Source organism: Orbicella franksi, chromosome 4 (genome assembly GCF_964199315.1).
Source record: "Orbicella franksi chromosome 4, jaOrbFran1.1, whole genome shotgun sequence".
Lineage (NCBI taxonomy): Eukaryota > Metazoa > Cnidaria > Anthozoa > Scleractinia > Merulinidae > Orbicella > Orbicella franksi.
Window position 1 is genome coordinate 2,168,320 of NC_138148.1, and position 13,111 is coordinate 2,181,430.

Genomic DNA, 13,111 nt, shown 5'->3' on the forward strand with positions numbered 1-13,111 from the left:
TTTTGCCACCGTTACTTACAGTTACACCGGCTTCTAGTTTCACTAGTTTTCAACTTATCACCTGTAAGATGAACACGAGACACTGATCTTTCTAGAATACGTACATCGCTTGTGTCAAGCGAGTCTAAAATACTACTCGCCAAGCGCTCAAACATTTCCTCGAGGTTTTCAAGTGTCATAGCACTCACCTCGAGGTACTCCATTTCGTTTGAGTCAGCATAGCTTTTAGCTCGGTCAAACGCGACTTGTCTTGGAAGATCTTTCTTGTTCCCTATTAACATGATCTTCACATTTTCATTACAAGAACTACCGATAAAGTTCATGTGCTTTGGAAGGTCCATAAATGTTCGGGGCTCACTGATATCAAAAACAAGGAAAGCGCCGTGCGAGCCTCTAACCAGGGACGGGGCAATGCTGTCGAACCTCTCCTGGCCCGCCGGGTCTACAATTCTGAGAATGACCAGTTGATTTCCAATCTCTAGTGGCACAGGGTGCAGTTCTACACCGATTGTAGACTTCACAAATTCTTGTGGAATATCCTTGTCTATATATCGCTTTATCAAAAGCGATTTTCCTACTCCGGAATTTCCAAGAAGAGCGATTTTTAACTCGATTCGTTTTTGACTGCCGTCGTTTCTTTTCAAGTCTTGAGTGACTTTATTGATTGTGGGTCTTCTGCTGGGGTCATTTTCAAGGCACTGCAGAACGATGTCTCTGAGCGGATGAAGGATCCCCATCTCTTCTAGTTCCTTCTTTCGGCGAGTGTGTTCTGGGACAAAATTCCCATCTGAAATGAGGAAGCAAACACTACATTAGTACGACAGTACGAAAACCGATATGGGAATATACAATGGTGAACCTAGGAGAGAGGCCAAGTAAAACTGCCCTCCCTTTTTCTCCGTTCAGTGGTGACTTTATCTTGGGATGTTTTGATTCCGAGAAAAAGAAGAGCATAGTAACCTGGGCCGGGTTGTTCAAAGCCCGATTAAGTTGTACCAAGGATTAGCGAGAATTTTGATTTCATTTTTGTAACCTTTCGGAGGTTTTCGGTTTGTATTGTTTGTCCTTTTATTTTTAGTTTGAATACTACACAAAACACAAGCAGTGGAAAACATTTTTACGCAATAAAAATTGATTCTACGGCTAACTTTTAATTCTGGGTTGGCGATATTCCGATATTCCGAAAAGGTACTTTATTTCTTATTTCCTTGTTGCTTGATTAAAGCTCGGGTGTTTCAGCTGGAAGGGAGGATTTACGAATACAGTTACTCAAGCAACACGAAACTACTACCAACCACACGAGATATTCGGCGTGGCCGGCGTGGCCTTAAAAATTTGGCTGCCTACCGGCCTGCAATTGCCGCATGACGTGCACATTTTTATTATATAGACACGAGTGTTTTACTGGAAAATACTCCACTCGTAAAATTCATACGAAACCATATCCGGGACTCGAGTGGTGCATTTTCCATATCCCCACTAGTGAAGATATCGATGATTTCACGATATCAAGTTTGCCTCTTAAATTGTACTTAAATTCGTTGGTGTATCATCGAAACATCTTCGGATCTTCCTCGAAAGTCTTCGGCAATCTTCGGTAATTTCCGGAAATCTTCGGTAATCTTCGGAGATTTTCGGGAAATGTTCGTCAACGTTCGTGTGACCTTCGGGCAAGTTTTGGAGAATCTTCGGAAATCTTCGGAAAGTGGTTGGAAATCCTTGTATAATCGTCAAAACCGCCGTCATCAGTATTTGCAATAAAAAGAACATTACATGTTAGCTCAAAGATATGAATTTTATGTTCTCGTCGCAAGAACAATATCTCACTCGTTTGCTACACTCACTCGTGAAATATTGTTCTTGCCACTTGAACATAAAATTCACATCTTCTCGCCACCGTGTAATATCCTCTATATATTTGCTGGTGCTGGCATATAAACACTTAACTAGGCAAGGCATTCTTTAAACAGAACAGGGTTATTCATGATCAATGTCTTATTATGACCAAAATCTACATTCTAGTCATCACTATAATCAAGTTATTCACGACCAAGAAAATAGCCAGGAAAAATAGCAAGGATAAGCAGTCAAGGCTTAACACACCTGTTTTTGTTAGAAGCAATTATATATGATAAAGCACTAGCATGTGAAAACTTGTTGAATGGACATTTGGTTGTGGAAGATCAAAGACCTCATGACATCAGAGGAGGAACGAATTGTAACTGTCCAACGAACAGTCTAAATTCATGAAGACAGGACAAGCCCAAACAACATCTCACGAAGGAAGGGTGGGTAGCAACCCTACATTCCTCCCCCCTGGAACTGTCTATGCATGTACTTAGTGACAATTGTGAGAAAGCACTGACATACAGTGTGAAGTGGGACGGAAATTCCACAACTCACATAGTATTGTAATTAGGTACCCACATTTGAATAGCTCATTACCCTGTGACTTCCGAGTGTGAGCAGCTATTCTGCTGATAATTTCATAAATAATGTAGAAACCACAGAGACCATTTTAAAGTGGTGGGGCAACAAAATCTGGCTAAGACAAACATACTAGCCATCACTGTTTGGCAATTTATCTTGCGTTTGCAAACCCTAAGATTCAACCCAAGAAAAAAAGGCCCTACCAGGCCCTACCCTTTAGCCCCACCAGCTCCTCCTCCTCCGTAATGCCATGTAACCATCAGCAATAGGGGTCTGACATATAAACCCATTCAAATCCCAAGGGTTGTAATATAAAGAAAGTTTGAAAGGGCCAGGCAAGTCCAGTGATTTTTGTTGCAGTGATCCAAGCCCTGCCATCATACCAGACCTGTCACCCTTCTATCGTTGCCCCTCCAACAGCAGAAGCTAATGTTTGAGATAAACTTTATAAATTCAATTGGTTATGAATTACTGTCAATGCAGAAGGTCAGAACCATGACATACTGTAGCCTAGGGGAAGGGTCTGCTGGGTATCTCAACCCCCTCCCCTTTTGATTTACCAAAAACACAATTAAGATCTTAATTGGTGCAACGGGCAAAACGCTTTTAACAGTCCCTCTTTAACTCCTTACTAAAATGAGATTAAGGTCAACCTTCACTCCAGCCAGGCCTTTCCCCATTTTTGACCAGGACCCATTTTCCTCTTGGGTCGCCGCCCACTACCCCTCTGTCTGAATGAGTTACTTCACTGGCTCTTGAACAATAGATTACTGGTCAAAGCAATTCCCCTAGTCCTAATTATGAATAATTATTAGATTACTAGTATTAATCAAAGATTAGAGCAGTGGGTTCACTTTTACTTTGCATGTTTGGTCTACTTTGGTGGCATTCAAATGGCTCAATAGAAAACTAAGATTGCTTGAATGACAGATAATGACCTGCACGTGAAGTTGAACTAGCAGTGAACAGATTATAGCCTGTAGTAAAAGTGTTTTTAATTAATCAAGTATTAACTGATGTACTGGACAAAATATGTTCTAGGAAAGGCATTTGAACTGTTTGCAACACTAAGAATTCAATTGCAGATTGCTGACACTGTGTAATAAATATTCCTTGAGAAAATAAAGTTTTGACCAGGGCCCTGCAAGACAGCATGTCGACAAATGGTTTCTATTTCTTTATATTGCTTGAATTTACCTCTTGTTTTCACAAATGAAAATGGTGAATCAACCTTGAAACATGGCCTTTTAGCAAGTTACACAACACAAATTTGTTTTCTTAAAACCAATTTTGCCAAGCTATAAATCAAAAAATTTATTATGTGACCACAGGTTGAGGGTCAATTTCATGGCCATTTGCCAAACTATGTAGAAGATTTGATTTGTTACCACAATTTGTGGCCATTTGCTGTCACCGAGCAACAAAACATTCTCTCCTGATGCTTTTAGGTTACTTGTTGCCAAAGGCAAGCGGGTCGCAATCACAGCGCCAAACTTCAGCTTTGCAGAAATCACACACACTTTTTGCAAATCTCTATGGCACATATGTGACTGCATACATGCACTCATGATGTAATTTGCCCCTGCTGTGGGGAGGCCAAATTGGCAAACAAATCTATCTCAAAAACTTGATACACACTGGATTAGGATTGCATTACACTATGTGAACACAATGAGCTCAAAATTTCCATGAAGTGATAGTAGATGAAGCCATAGTAGTATTAAACTTCATATTAAGCAAAATCATTTACAGATAAAATTGTGTTGTTCTGGAAAAATATCCATACCCCCCCAACAGATAAGGCTAACAGCTTGTCATTACCCCCCAATCCCTCTGGAAATTCCAGTTTTGGTTCATACTTCCTTTATTTATATTTTCTGGAACCACACAATTTAGCATTTGAAACTTACAGCTGTTTACATGAGCTCATCAATTTATTGGACAATTTTTATGGTTTTGAGTTGCATAATGGCCATCATTTCCTTTCTCTAATCTTCTTGGAAATTGAATCAACCCATAATCTTTGTCCCAAACATAGGAGAAATGAGAGAACATCCCCTGAGTTATGGACAACCTCCTGCCCTTGCACACTGACAGAGTATGACAGCTCAGCCAATCACATTGCAGCATTTGCATCAGAACACTGCTAGAAAACTAATAGAGATAGTGTTTACAAATTGAGCCAGTTAAAATAGAGATTACAGAGGTAGGGTGCTTACCATTTAGTAAAAATATCTGGAAATTTTGGGTGAATAGTCAAATGGAACAGTAGGTTTCTGAGAAACCCATTTGGAAATTGTAGACTATCTCCAGATCGGTCCTCATTTTTTCATTTGGAACTGAAGAGCAGAAATGTCCTTACCATTTGCCACATTTTCCAGTTTCCTGAGTCTCTAATCAGCTGATTAAACAATAATGGGAAATTGAATTGCAAATTGTAAGTGCCAACTCATTCAGCTGGTTTGATGATTTTGGAAAAACCCTTACCATTATTCAACATTCATCCCAACTGGTTTATTCTGGCAAATGGTCAGCACCCGTGGTGTCTAACTGTTCCTTTGCATCAATTTATTTTTACCCCAATTTTAAGCACCTCAAGATCCACTAGTTTACCCACATAACATACATATCTTATATTGACCACTCCCCTAGTGGGGCTTTTCAGGGCCAATGGAAACAAATGAAACAAATAATGCAAATGACCATAATATGGTTAAAAATCACAACTGGCAGGAGGTAGACCAGGTGGCCATTTACAAATGTGGCCAAAGAGCTGAACTTGGGTCTACTGAGAAACAACTCCAGATTAGTGGTCAGAGCAGGACTTGCACCTGTGACTTCTGGAATTCAAGTCCGACGACCTAACCACTTGGCCACACTGTCTCCTGTGCCTCCTAAATGTATACCTGCCTTGTTACTAACTCAGGAAGTGCCCTCTCTCTGTTCTGAGTAGGGAAAAACTTTCCAAGAGCAAAGCTTGAAGAAAAATGTGAGCTTTGAGGTCCTTCAAGGAACAGGTATGTCCAAATGGCAAATATCCAAGCACTTTTTAAGTCAAATGAGCACTACTGTGTCTATTCATCCTTCAAATATTTTTTTCCAAAATTGGGGGAATTTTATTACTAGGATATTCCCCAGATTTAGGTGAGGCATATTCAATTGCATGACCCATTTAGACCAATATTTGCATGCGAGTGAAAATATTTGATGGAATATAAAAAATATTATATTTCAGTCTAACTTCCAATAAAGAGGCCACCTATGAAGAAGTCAAATTAACCTATTAGTGGCCAGTTATCAAAGTCCTAAAACTATTGTCAGTAATTATACTGCAAATAAAATCCTTATTAACCAGCCACCACTGACCATGACAAAGTTTGGGTCATACCGATGAGGGTTTTCTTATTGTCTCTAATCCCCTGTAAAACAGCCTCCCAAAATTTAAGACACATAGTTAAGCTTTGCTTTGGAAAAGGCGATGACAGTTAATAGAAAGGGATGACTGATAAAAATATTCAAATACATGTTTATCATGATTATCCTGATGTAATTCTATGTCCACTAAAAAATTAACCTGATGGTAAAAAGTATTCAAAGTACATCAACCCCTATTAAGTGATCAATCCCTATTAAATAGCCTCCTCCCATTTCCCAAAGAGTGGCCACTTAATGGGCGTTTGACTTAACTGTCAAGCAAGCCTAGCTCACAAATATTGGTGGGAGGCTGATCTCATACACACAAAAACATGGATACAGAGAAAAACAAAAAGAAAAAATAAGAATGGGCAAACAACTTACAGGGTGTGAAAGTTATAGTTTATGTGAAAATTAGACGACATTGTGAAGTATATATGAAATAATTCAATAATGAAATATGAAATAATAATGAAATAATGTGTGGCTTCATAGCTCAGTTGGTAGAGCATCGCACCGGTATCGCGGAGGTCACGGGTTCGAATCCCGTTGAAGCCCTGATTTTTTTCAGGCTTCTTCTTTCCAGTTGCTTAAATTGGAAAATTTACTGCGATGATCATACTTCACTTTAATTAGACGACATTGTCTGCAATTGCAAGGATTAACATAATAATTGTAATTTAATTTATATAGAAATAGAGGAAAAAGAGAGGAATACAAGGCGATCCAATCTAAATATGATCTCGTCAATATCCCCTTAAAAATCAAATGATTATTTTCTCATCTACCGGGATCGAGGTGCGACTAAACTTACCTCGTGTGAACGGCGTGAATAGAGGTCTCGGACATGGTAAGTGACCAACTGTCACCTCCAGCAAAACAACACCAAACGAGAAGACATCAATTTCCGCTCCGTAATCAACACGATGGAGAACAGCTTGAGACTGACGGCTGCCACGGGGAAATGTTTCTGGTGCCATGTATACAGTGGTGCCTGGAACAGGGGTAGCACCCATCAGACGAGCGCCAAATCCCAGGCCGGGAAACTCTTTGGCTTGACCCAAATCTGCAATCTTGGCCCTCTGTTTTGTGTCCAGTAGAATGTTGTTAGACTTGATGTCTCGGTGTACGATGGGATCCCCACGGTCATGTAAAAATTTCAGTCCTTCGCCAACATCCAACATGATTCGGATGACTTCGTCAAGCGCAACCTTCGGCGACGATTTCGAGTTTTTGTAGTACGACTGTAGATCACAATACATGAGCTCCATAATAAGAACAGGTGACCTGTTTTCTGGGAAAAGAACTTTGAACATTTCCACGATGTTGGGATGTTTTAATACCCGAAAGAATTCGCATTCTTTCTTGAAATCTTCCAATGCTTTTGGGTGATACCACAACATGTCTTCCCTAAGCACTTTCACCGCTGCAAACTGCCCATTCCACTTGGCTTTGTAAACAACACCGTAACTTCCACCACCAAGTTCTTCTTTGATCTCAACTCCCTCGATTTTCAAAGAGTTTCCCATTGCAGGTGGAGTTAAAACACTAAAACGCGAACAGCACAGTTATGAAGGAAGTCATTCTAGTTGCGCCAAGTCGGTCAACCAAAGACTAAATTCTTGGAATTATGCGTGACATGTACGTGACACAGAAATGGGTGGTCACATTATCTGAGGTCGAGATCTCTATGATGTGATGGTTGACATAGCCGAGGGCCGATTTAACTATTACTGAACTGGACAGGGAAAAAAACATGCACTGAACTGTCGACACGATGATCTTGTAGTTAACCGAGAAAAATGCAGTCCACTTCTCACTTCTGGGCAAATACTGTAACCCAAGACAATAAATCTCACAATTTACTTTTATAGGTAAAATTAGAGCTTTTTATGTTTGCAATATTGTATGGGGATCAAGGAAACCATTCGGTTTCCTAGTTGGCCCCCATATTTACAAAATTAGCTAACTTTCGGTGCAGGTGAGAAAGGGGCGGAGAAAATGTTAAAAAATAATAGACAATAAACCTACAAACATGGAACAAACAAATTACAACTACAGTGAAATAAGATTTAAAAAGTAAGATAAAACGGACAAGTTTTAGGAGAGAGCGAATTTAAACAAGGCAACTAATAATGGTTACAAGAAGTCAGTTATTTTGGGCTTTTTTTGTGAGTTGAGATTCTGATGTCTCATTCTCATTCATTTTCACCCATTTTTTTGTCAAATGAAAGCTAGACCGTCTATCGACCCGGTTGTCCAAGAAACGAATAACGCCGTCTACCGGACAATTCAATATTGATTTTCCTCAAAAGCTTTTTTTTTCAGAGTATAAAAGATGGACAAACGTGGTTTATTGTTTCTATGTCATAATGCATAAGAAACACTCTGTACTGTATAGTCTTGGGACTCACAGACTCTAGTACTGTGTCTAATACCTCCGTACGTATTGTCAGTGTGTTTTGTCACGGTACAGCAGCAGTTTCAAGTTAAAAAAGACCCTCCCTAAATTATCTTTACGTTTTATACACTAGATTCAGCCAGGTACAGTTGCATCAACCAGCGTAAAGTTTTGCAGCTGTCCACTGTTCACTGATGTCCACTGATCCTACTTTATCGGTTCTTGTCATGTTGCTGTCTCGAAACGTTTTTCACATAGTATCAGCCTTGCAGTCTATTGTTTGTCTTAATACATTTTTTTGGCTGATCAGATCTCTTGTAGATCCTACGTTTGCAGCGTTTATCGTATGCGGTCCCTTGCACTCTCTGGTTTCTAAAAATTTTGACCTATCCTCTGAGGCCAGAACATCAACGTCACTTTCTTCCAGGTTAAATGGATCCGAAGGAAATGAAACTTCAAGTGTACTCTTACACTGAAAAGGAAATGAAGCAAACTTCGATAAATATAGTAAATATTTTGCAGTTTCTGTCTTAGCCCCTTACGTACAGAGATCTTAGAAATGCGTGATTCTGGATAGGTGAGTAAATAATGCTAACTAGCTTAGGAGTTTATAATCGCCGTGGATTTCTGACCTTTCGTAATGCTGCTTATTTTAGCTTTTGTGGGTCTATTGAGCTGACATTGTTATTACAAGTTTGGCCTTTGTCTTCTGCTAAAGTTCATCAGTTCTTTTATGTTACAGCTAAGGTTCAAGTCCGGCTCTGGATCAGTTATTTCTTGAGAGGGGAAATTTATTAACTGTTGACCCGCGCCTTCCTCGAACACCGCTTGTGGATTCTCTCACGCATGATACGAGCGTCTGCCTCCACGGATGTCTTTTTCAGATCTTCCAAAAATGTCTGACTGTCACTTTCTAGTTGAAAGGTCAGGTCTCAGTTTCGTGGGAAGAATTTCTACACTTTTCGTAACGTTTTGTAAGGCTTGAGTAACTGTCCCTTTTAATGAAACTTTTGACTTGTTTTTCTCAATCTTCTTTCGCTTTGCATTGCAAACTTCATCTCCTTTAGTACTGCTGATATTTGCTTTCCTCTTATTATTAGGTACTTTCACACTTTCACTGGTTTTGTTTCTCGAAGCGACATAACTGGGTTGTTTGAAACAGCATTCATCGTTGGCAATTATCCGCTGTCTATCACCACGGAAGGGAGGCGCGGTGGCCTCATGGTTAGTGCGCTCGTTTCCGGATCGAGCGGTCCGGGTTCGAGCCCTGGCCGGGGACATTGCGTTGTGTTCTTGGGCAAGACACTTTACTCTCACAGTGCCTCTCTCCACCCAAAGGTATAAATGGGTACCGGCGAACTTAATGCTGGAGGTAACCCTGCGATGGACTAGCATCCCATCCAGGGGGGAGTAGAAATACTCCTAGTCGCTTCATGCTACAGAAACCGGGATAAGCTCCGGCCTGATGGGCCACTTGGCTCGTATGCAGACTTAACCTTTTTTTTTCTTTACCTATCACCACGGAGATTAGTAAGCCCTTTGTGAGCATCAACACCAAACTCACTAGGTTCGGAAGCTTGTTCCCGGGAAATGATAGAACTCTGGACATGAAGGGAGGGTTCGGCACTGATGGAGTAGTACACTCTCTCCAGGCGCATCATACAGAAAACGTCATCAGATTCACTTTGAGAGAAATTGGCATGCATCTCTGTTGGATCATCACGTTGACTGTGCGTACTGGAAACGCTCACAATCTGCATGTTATGCTCCTTACTCCTGTTCGAGTTTTCGTTGTTGTCCCTGATTTTATCCCAATGTATTCTTGTTTCTATGCCGACAACAAATTTGGTGAACTTCTCCAGTTTTTTGGTCCGTTGCTCTCGGTCAATACCAGGCATCCTATCTTCGCGAGGTTGCAACATTTCTCGGCATCTCGTTGCTGCTTCGGAGAACTTACAGTCTTCTTTCTTCCTGTGACCTTGTGGCTTTGAGTCCACTGAGGTGTAAAAGTGAGGTTCTTTCGTTGTTGTCAAACTGTCGCATACTCTTTGATCGCGCGTTAGGATTGCTGGGTAGCCCCTAGTAATGTTACCTGATGCATACCGTGAAACGTTACTCCAGCTTGAAGGACCGCCATATTTGAAGTCATCAGCACTGTTTTCATCATGTGGTTGCTGTTTAGGGGCGCTACATGAGTTAACTCTCGAATAAGGACCACCTCGGCTTTTCCGTTGCTCTTGAAACGCAGAGTTTGCACTGCGAGAAGTATTATTGGGTTCTGCAGGGACATGGCCATTCATCGATCTATATCTCAGATTAGAGGTCACGAGACCATGGGCGCTTACTGGTTGACAGACTGCCGGCGCTACATAATCTGGGTGACGTGGTAGAGCTACTATCATGGCATTTTATTTAGAAAAGGGCGGTGTTTCTTGTTGTATACAGTTCATCGAGTCAATGCGATGGTTTGGAGCACTAGTCTCTTTTCCCGGGGGGCGACAAAACCCTTCAAAGGTAGATTGGCAAGAATATTGAAAAGGTACCTTGATAAGACCTTCTGAAGCACTGGACTGACTTGGGGCATAGCCAGCTGTGTATTGCACTTTTCTATTAGTCTTGAGTGATTGACTTGCACTGGTTGAAACTGGCTGACGTACGTCCCAAGTGCGGTAACACGACTGACCATTTAGATTGGCTGCGTAACAAGGCCTTGGAGCGTTAAGACGGCTTGCATTAGGAGGAACGTGTACAATATGGACTGGAAAGCGGGCTTTTTGAGAGCGATTCTCGCTAGCCTCTTCTGGCGTATAAATTGGCAACTGGCGTGCTGGAGGGTGAGATACTAACTGAACATCTGTGGGCACTGCATTCATTATGTGATCTGGCAAGGCAGCAGTAGCCTGTTTTCCTGACTCACGGCACATATGACATTTGGTCGAGGTTGGGTCTTTTTCATTCTCTCCTCTTGACAATCGATTGATATCTTGTGGATAATAAGGGGACGCTGCTGGTATGGCTGAGGGAATACCACTGGGAGATGTGGACGCATGGACTGCCCTGGATGTGGAAGCCGAAGACAAATCTGCCGTTATCTGTCTTGCACTATAATAATCGCTCTCAGCAGAGGAATGTTGCACGGAAGGCATTACTGAATTTGACAACGGTGAAGTTGGCTGGATGGCATTTGAAACTACCACATTGAATGGTTTGCGCTTGGCCAAATTTACGTCTGGCTCTCGATTTTCTCTCAATAAATTAGTACTTTCTTCTGAATAAAAACGGATATGATCTGGAAACGGAACTGGACCAGGATTTCGCCACTTAGGATGTGGGTGATGCTTCGGTCTTCCAAGTGTGTGTGGAAGTCTCAAGTTCTCGATCTCCATTGGATACTTCGGTTCCAATTGGTTGGCGTTGGACTGAATTCCGCTGAGTGCCAGATGAATGGGATTACCCTGGCTGTTTGATAGCCTCTTGGTTTAAAATATGCCACACTCTTCTGAGACAAGTATTCGTTTTCGCTAGCAACAGGATGCCCATTTTGATGTACTCGTGCATAGGATCTTTGAGTCCTTTCAAAGTGCGTCAAAGATCTTCTAGCATCAATATCAGGGCATTCATTGATTGGTAAACAAGCAAGACATTTAGGCACATTTTCAAATCTGGAAATCTTTTTTATGCTGTTGGGTCGGCCGTCAGTTGGTTAATTGTGTAAATTTGTCTCAGCAGAAGCAGTGTCTATTCTTGCATGTTGTTTATTGAAATAACCTTCTTTGGTCCGTGCTGGGGGCTGCTTACGATATTCACTTTCTTCAAGTCGTGTTGGGTAACGATGGTCTAAACGCTTGACTTTTTTTCTCAGATCTATCCAAAGCGTGATTGAAATGTAGATAAATAACTTTGGGAATTGCCTCTGGTGGCCCATTCTCATAGTTGGAAGTATCATTTTTGTGGATTGCGTTGCCTGTGGCTTGGACGCGATTCGAAGCCATTTGGAAGTGAACATGTTGAGACATACCTGGATGAACATATTACTCCCGGGGTAAGCTTGCAGGAGAAGGAACGTTTGTCGCAGCTGCAATCATGATAATTCTCTCCGACTTCGGGCCAAAGAACTGCAACCGCAAAATTAAATTAGCGTTTAAGGATGATTTCCCAAACAACCTCCACTCCCTAAGGCAATACACTCAATCGTATGTCAAACAAAATTATGGAAATTTTGATGGGTCAGTAAGGGAAATGAGAATTTTAAATTACTTTTCTGATTCAATCGAAAGCTAGGTATATTTACGACAAAGTGGTGAAACTTAATCTAGACGGACTAAACCCTCTTCAAAATTAAAAGGGACACTTTTTGCTGGTTTTAAAGAGTTAAAATGACTTGAACACTGAATTTAAGAATATGAGGTGATATTGTACATGCAATGAATGTCACTTATAAACCGAAATCAGTCTGTGCTTTCACACAATTACATAAAAATGCTTGCTAAATCCAAGCCGTCGAAACTACTCTTATCAGGCGACATATACTTGCCACCATTTAATCGATCTTGAGCAGTTTTTTTTAATCCTTACTAATGTTTTATTTGCATGTTGGATCGACCACCTTCAGGGAAATAAGTTGAGCATTTGGTTCAACAATTAATCGAGTATTAAGAAAATTTATACAGAAAGAACTCACAATGGTTTATTCTCAGACACCCTTATAATCGGTTCGAAAACAGTAGTAAGGCAATTTCTATGACACGATGAACTAAGTCTTACAACGCCTTCCAAACTAAAATGTGGTGTTCCAATTTGATAAAATTCAGAGTAAATACTAAGAACCACTTCAAAAATGGCTACTTTTTCGGTGTAAAATAGAAA

General features: G+C 40.9%; 1 protein-coding gene across 1 annotated transcript; it reads right to left on the reverse strand.

Moving 5' to 3' along the window:
• Nucleotides 1-11: 11 nt before the first annotated feature.
• Nucleotides 12-7,441, reverse strand: LOC145485854 (uncharacterized). Its single transcript, XM_081464502.1, has 2 exons — nt 6,659-7,441; nt 12-787 (listed from the first exon to the last, which is right to left on the reverse strand). The coding sequence occupies exons 1-2, from the start codon at nt 7,371-7,373 to the stop codon at nt 12-14; spliced, it is 1,491 nt and encodes a 496-aa protein (XP_081320628.1). The 5' UTR covers nt 7,374-7,441.
• Nucleotides 7,442-13,111: the final 5,670 nt, after the last annotated feature.

What these genes read in the sequence shown, in the direction of transcription:
- LOC145485854 (XM_081464502.1), bottom strand. Translation starts at nt 7,373, where the DNA reads ATGGGAAACTCTTTGAAAATCGAGGGAGTTGAGATCAAAGAAGAACTT. An exon ending in ATTCACGCCGTTCACACGAG is followed by an intron (nt 788 to 6,658) that starts GTAAGTTTAGTC and finishes TCCTCATTTCAG; the next exon opens with ATGGGAATTTTGTCCCAGAA.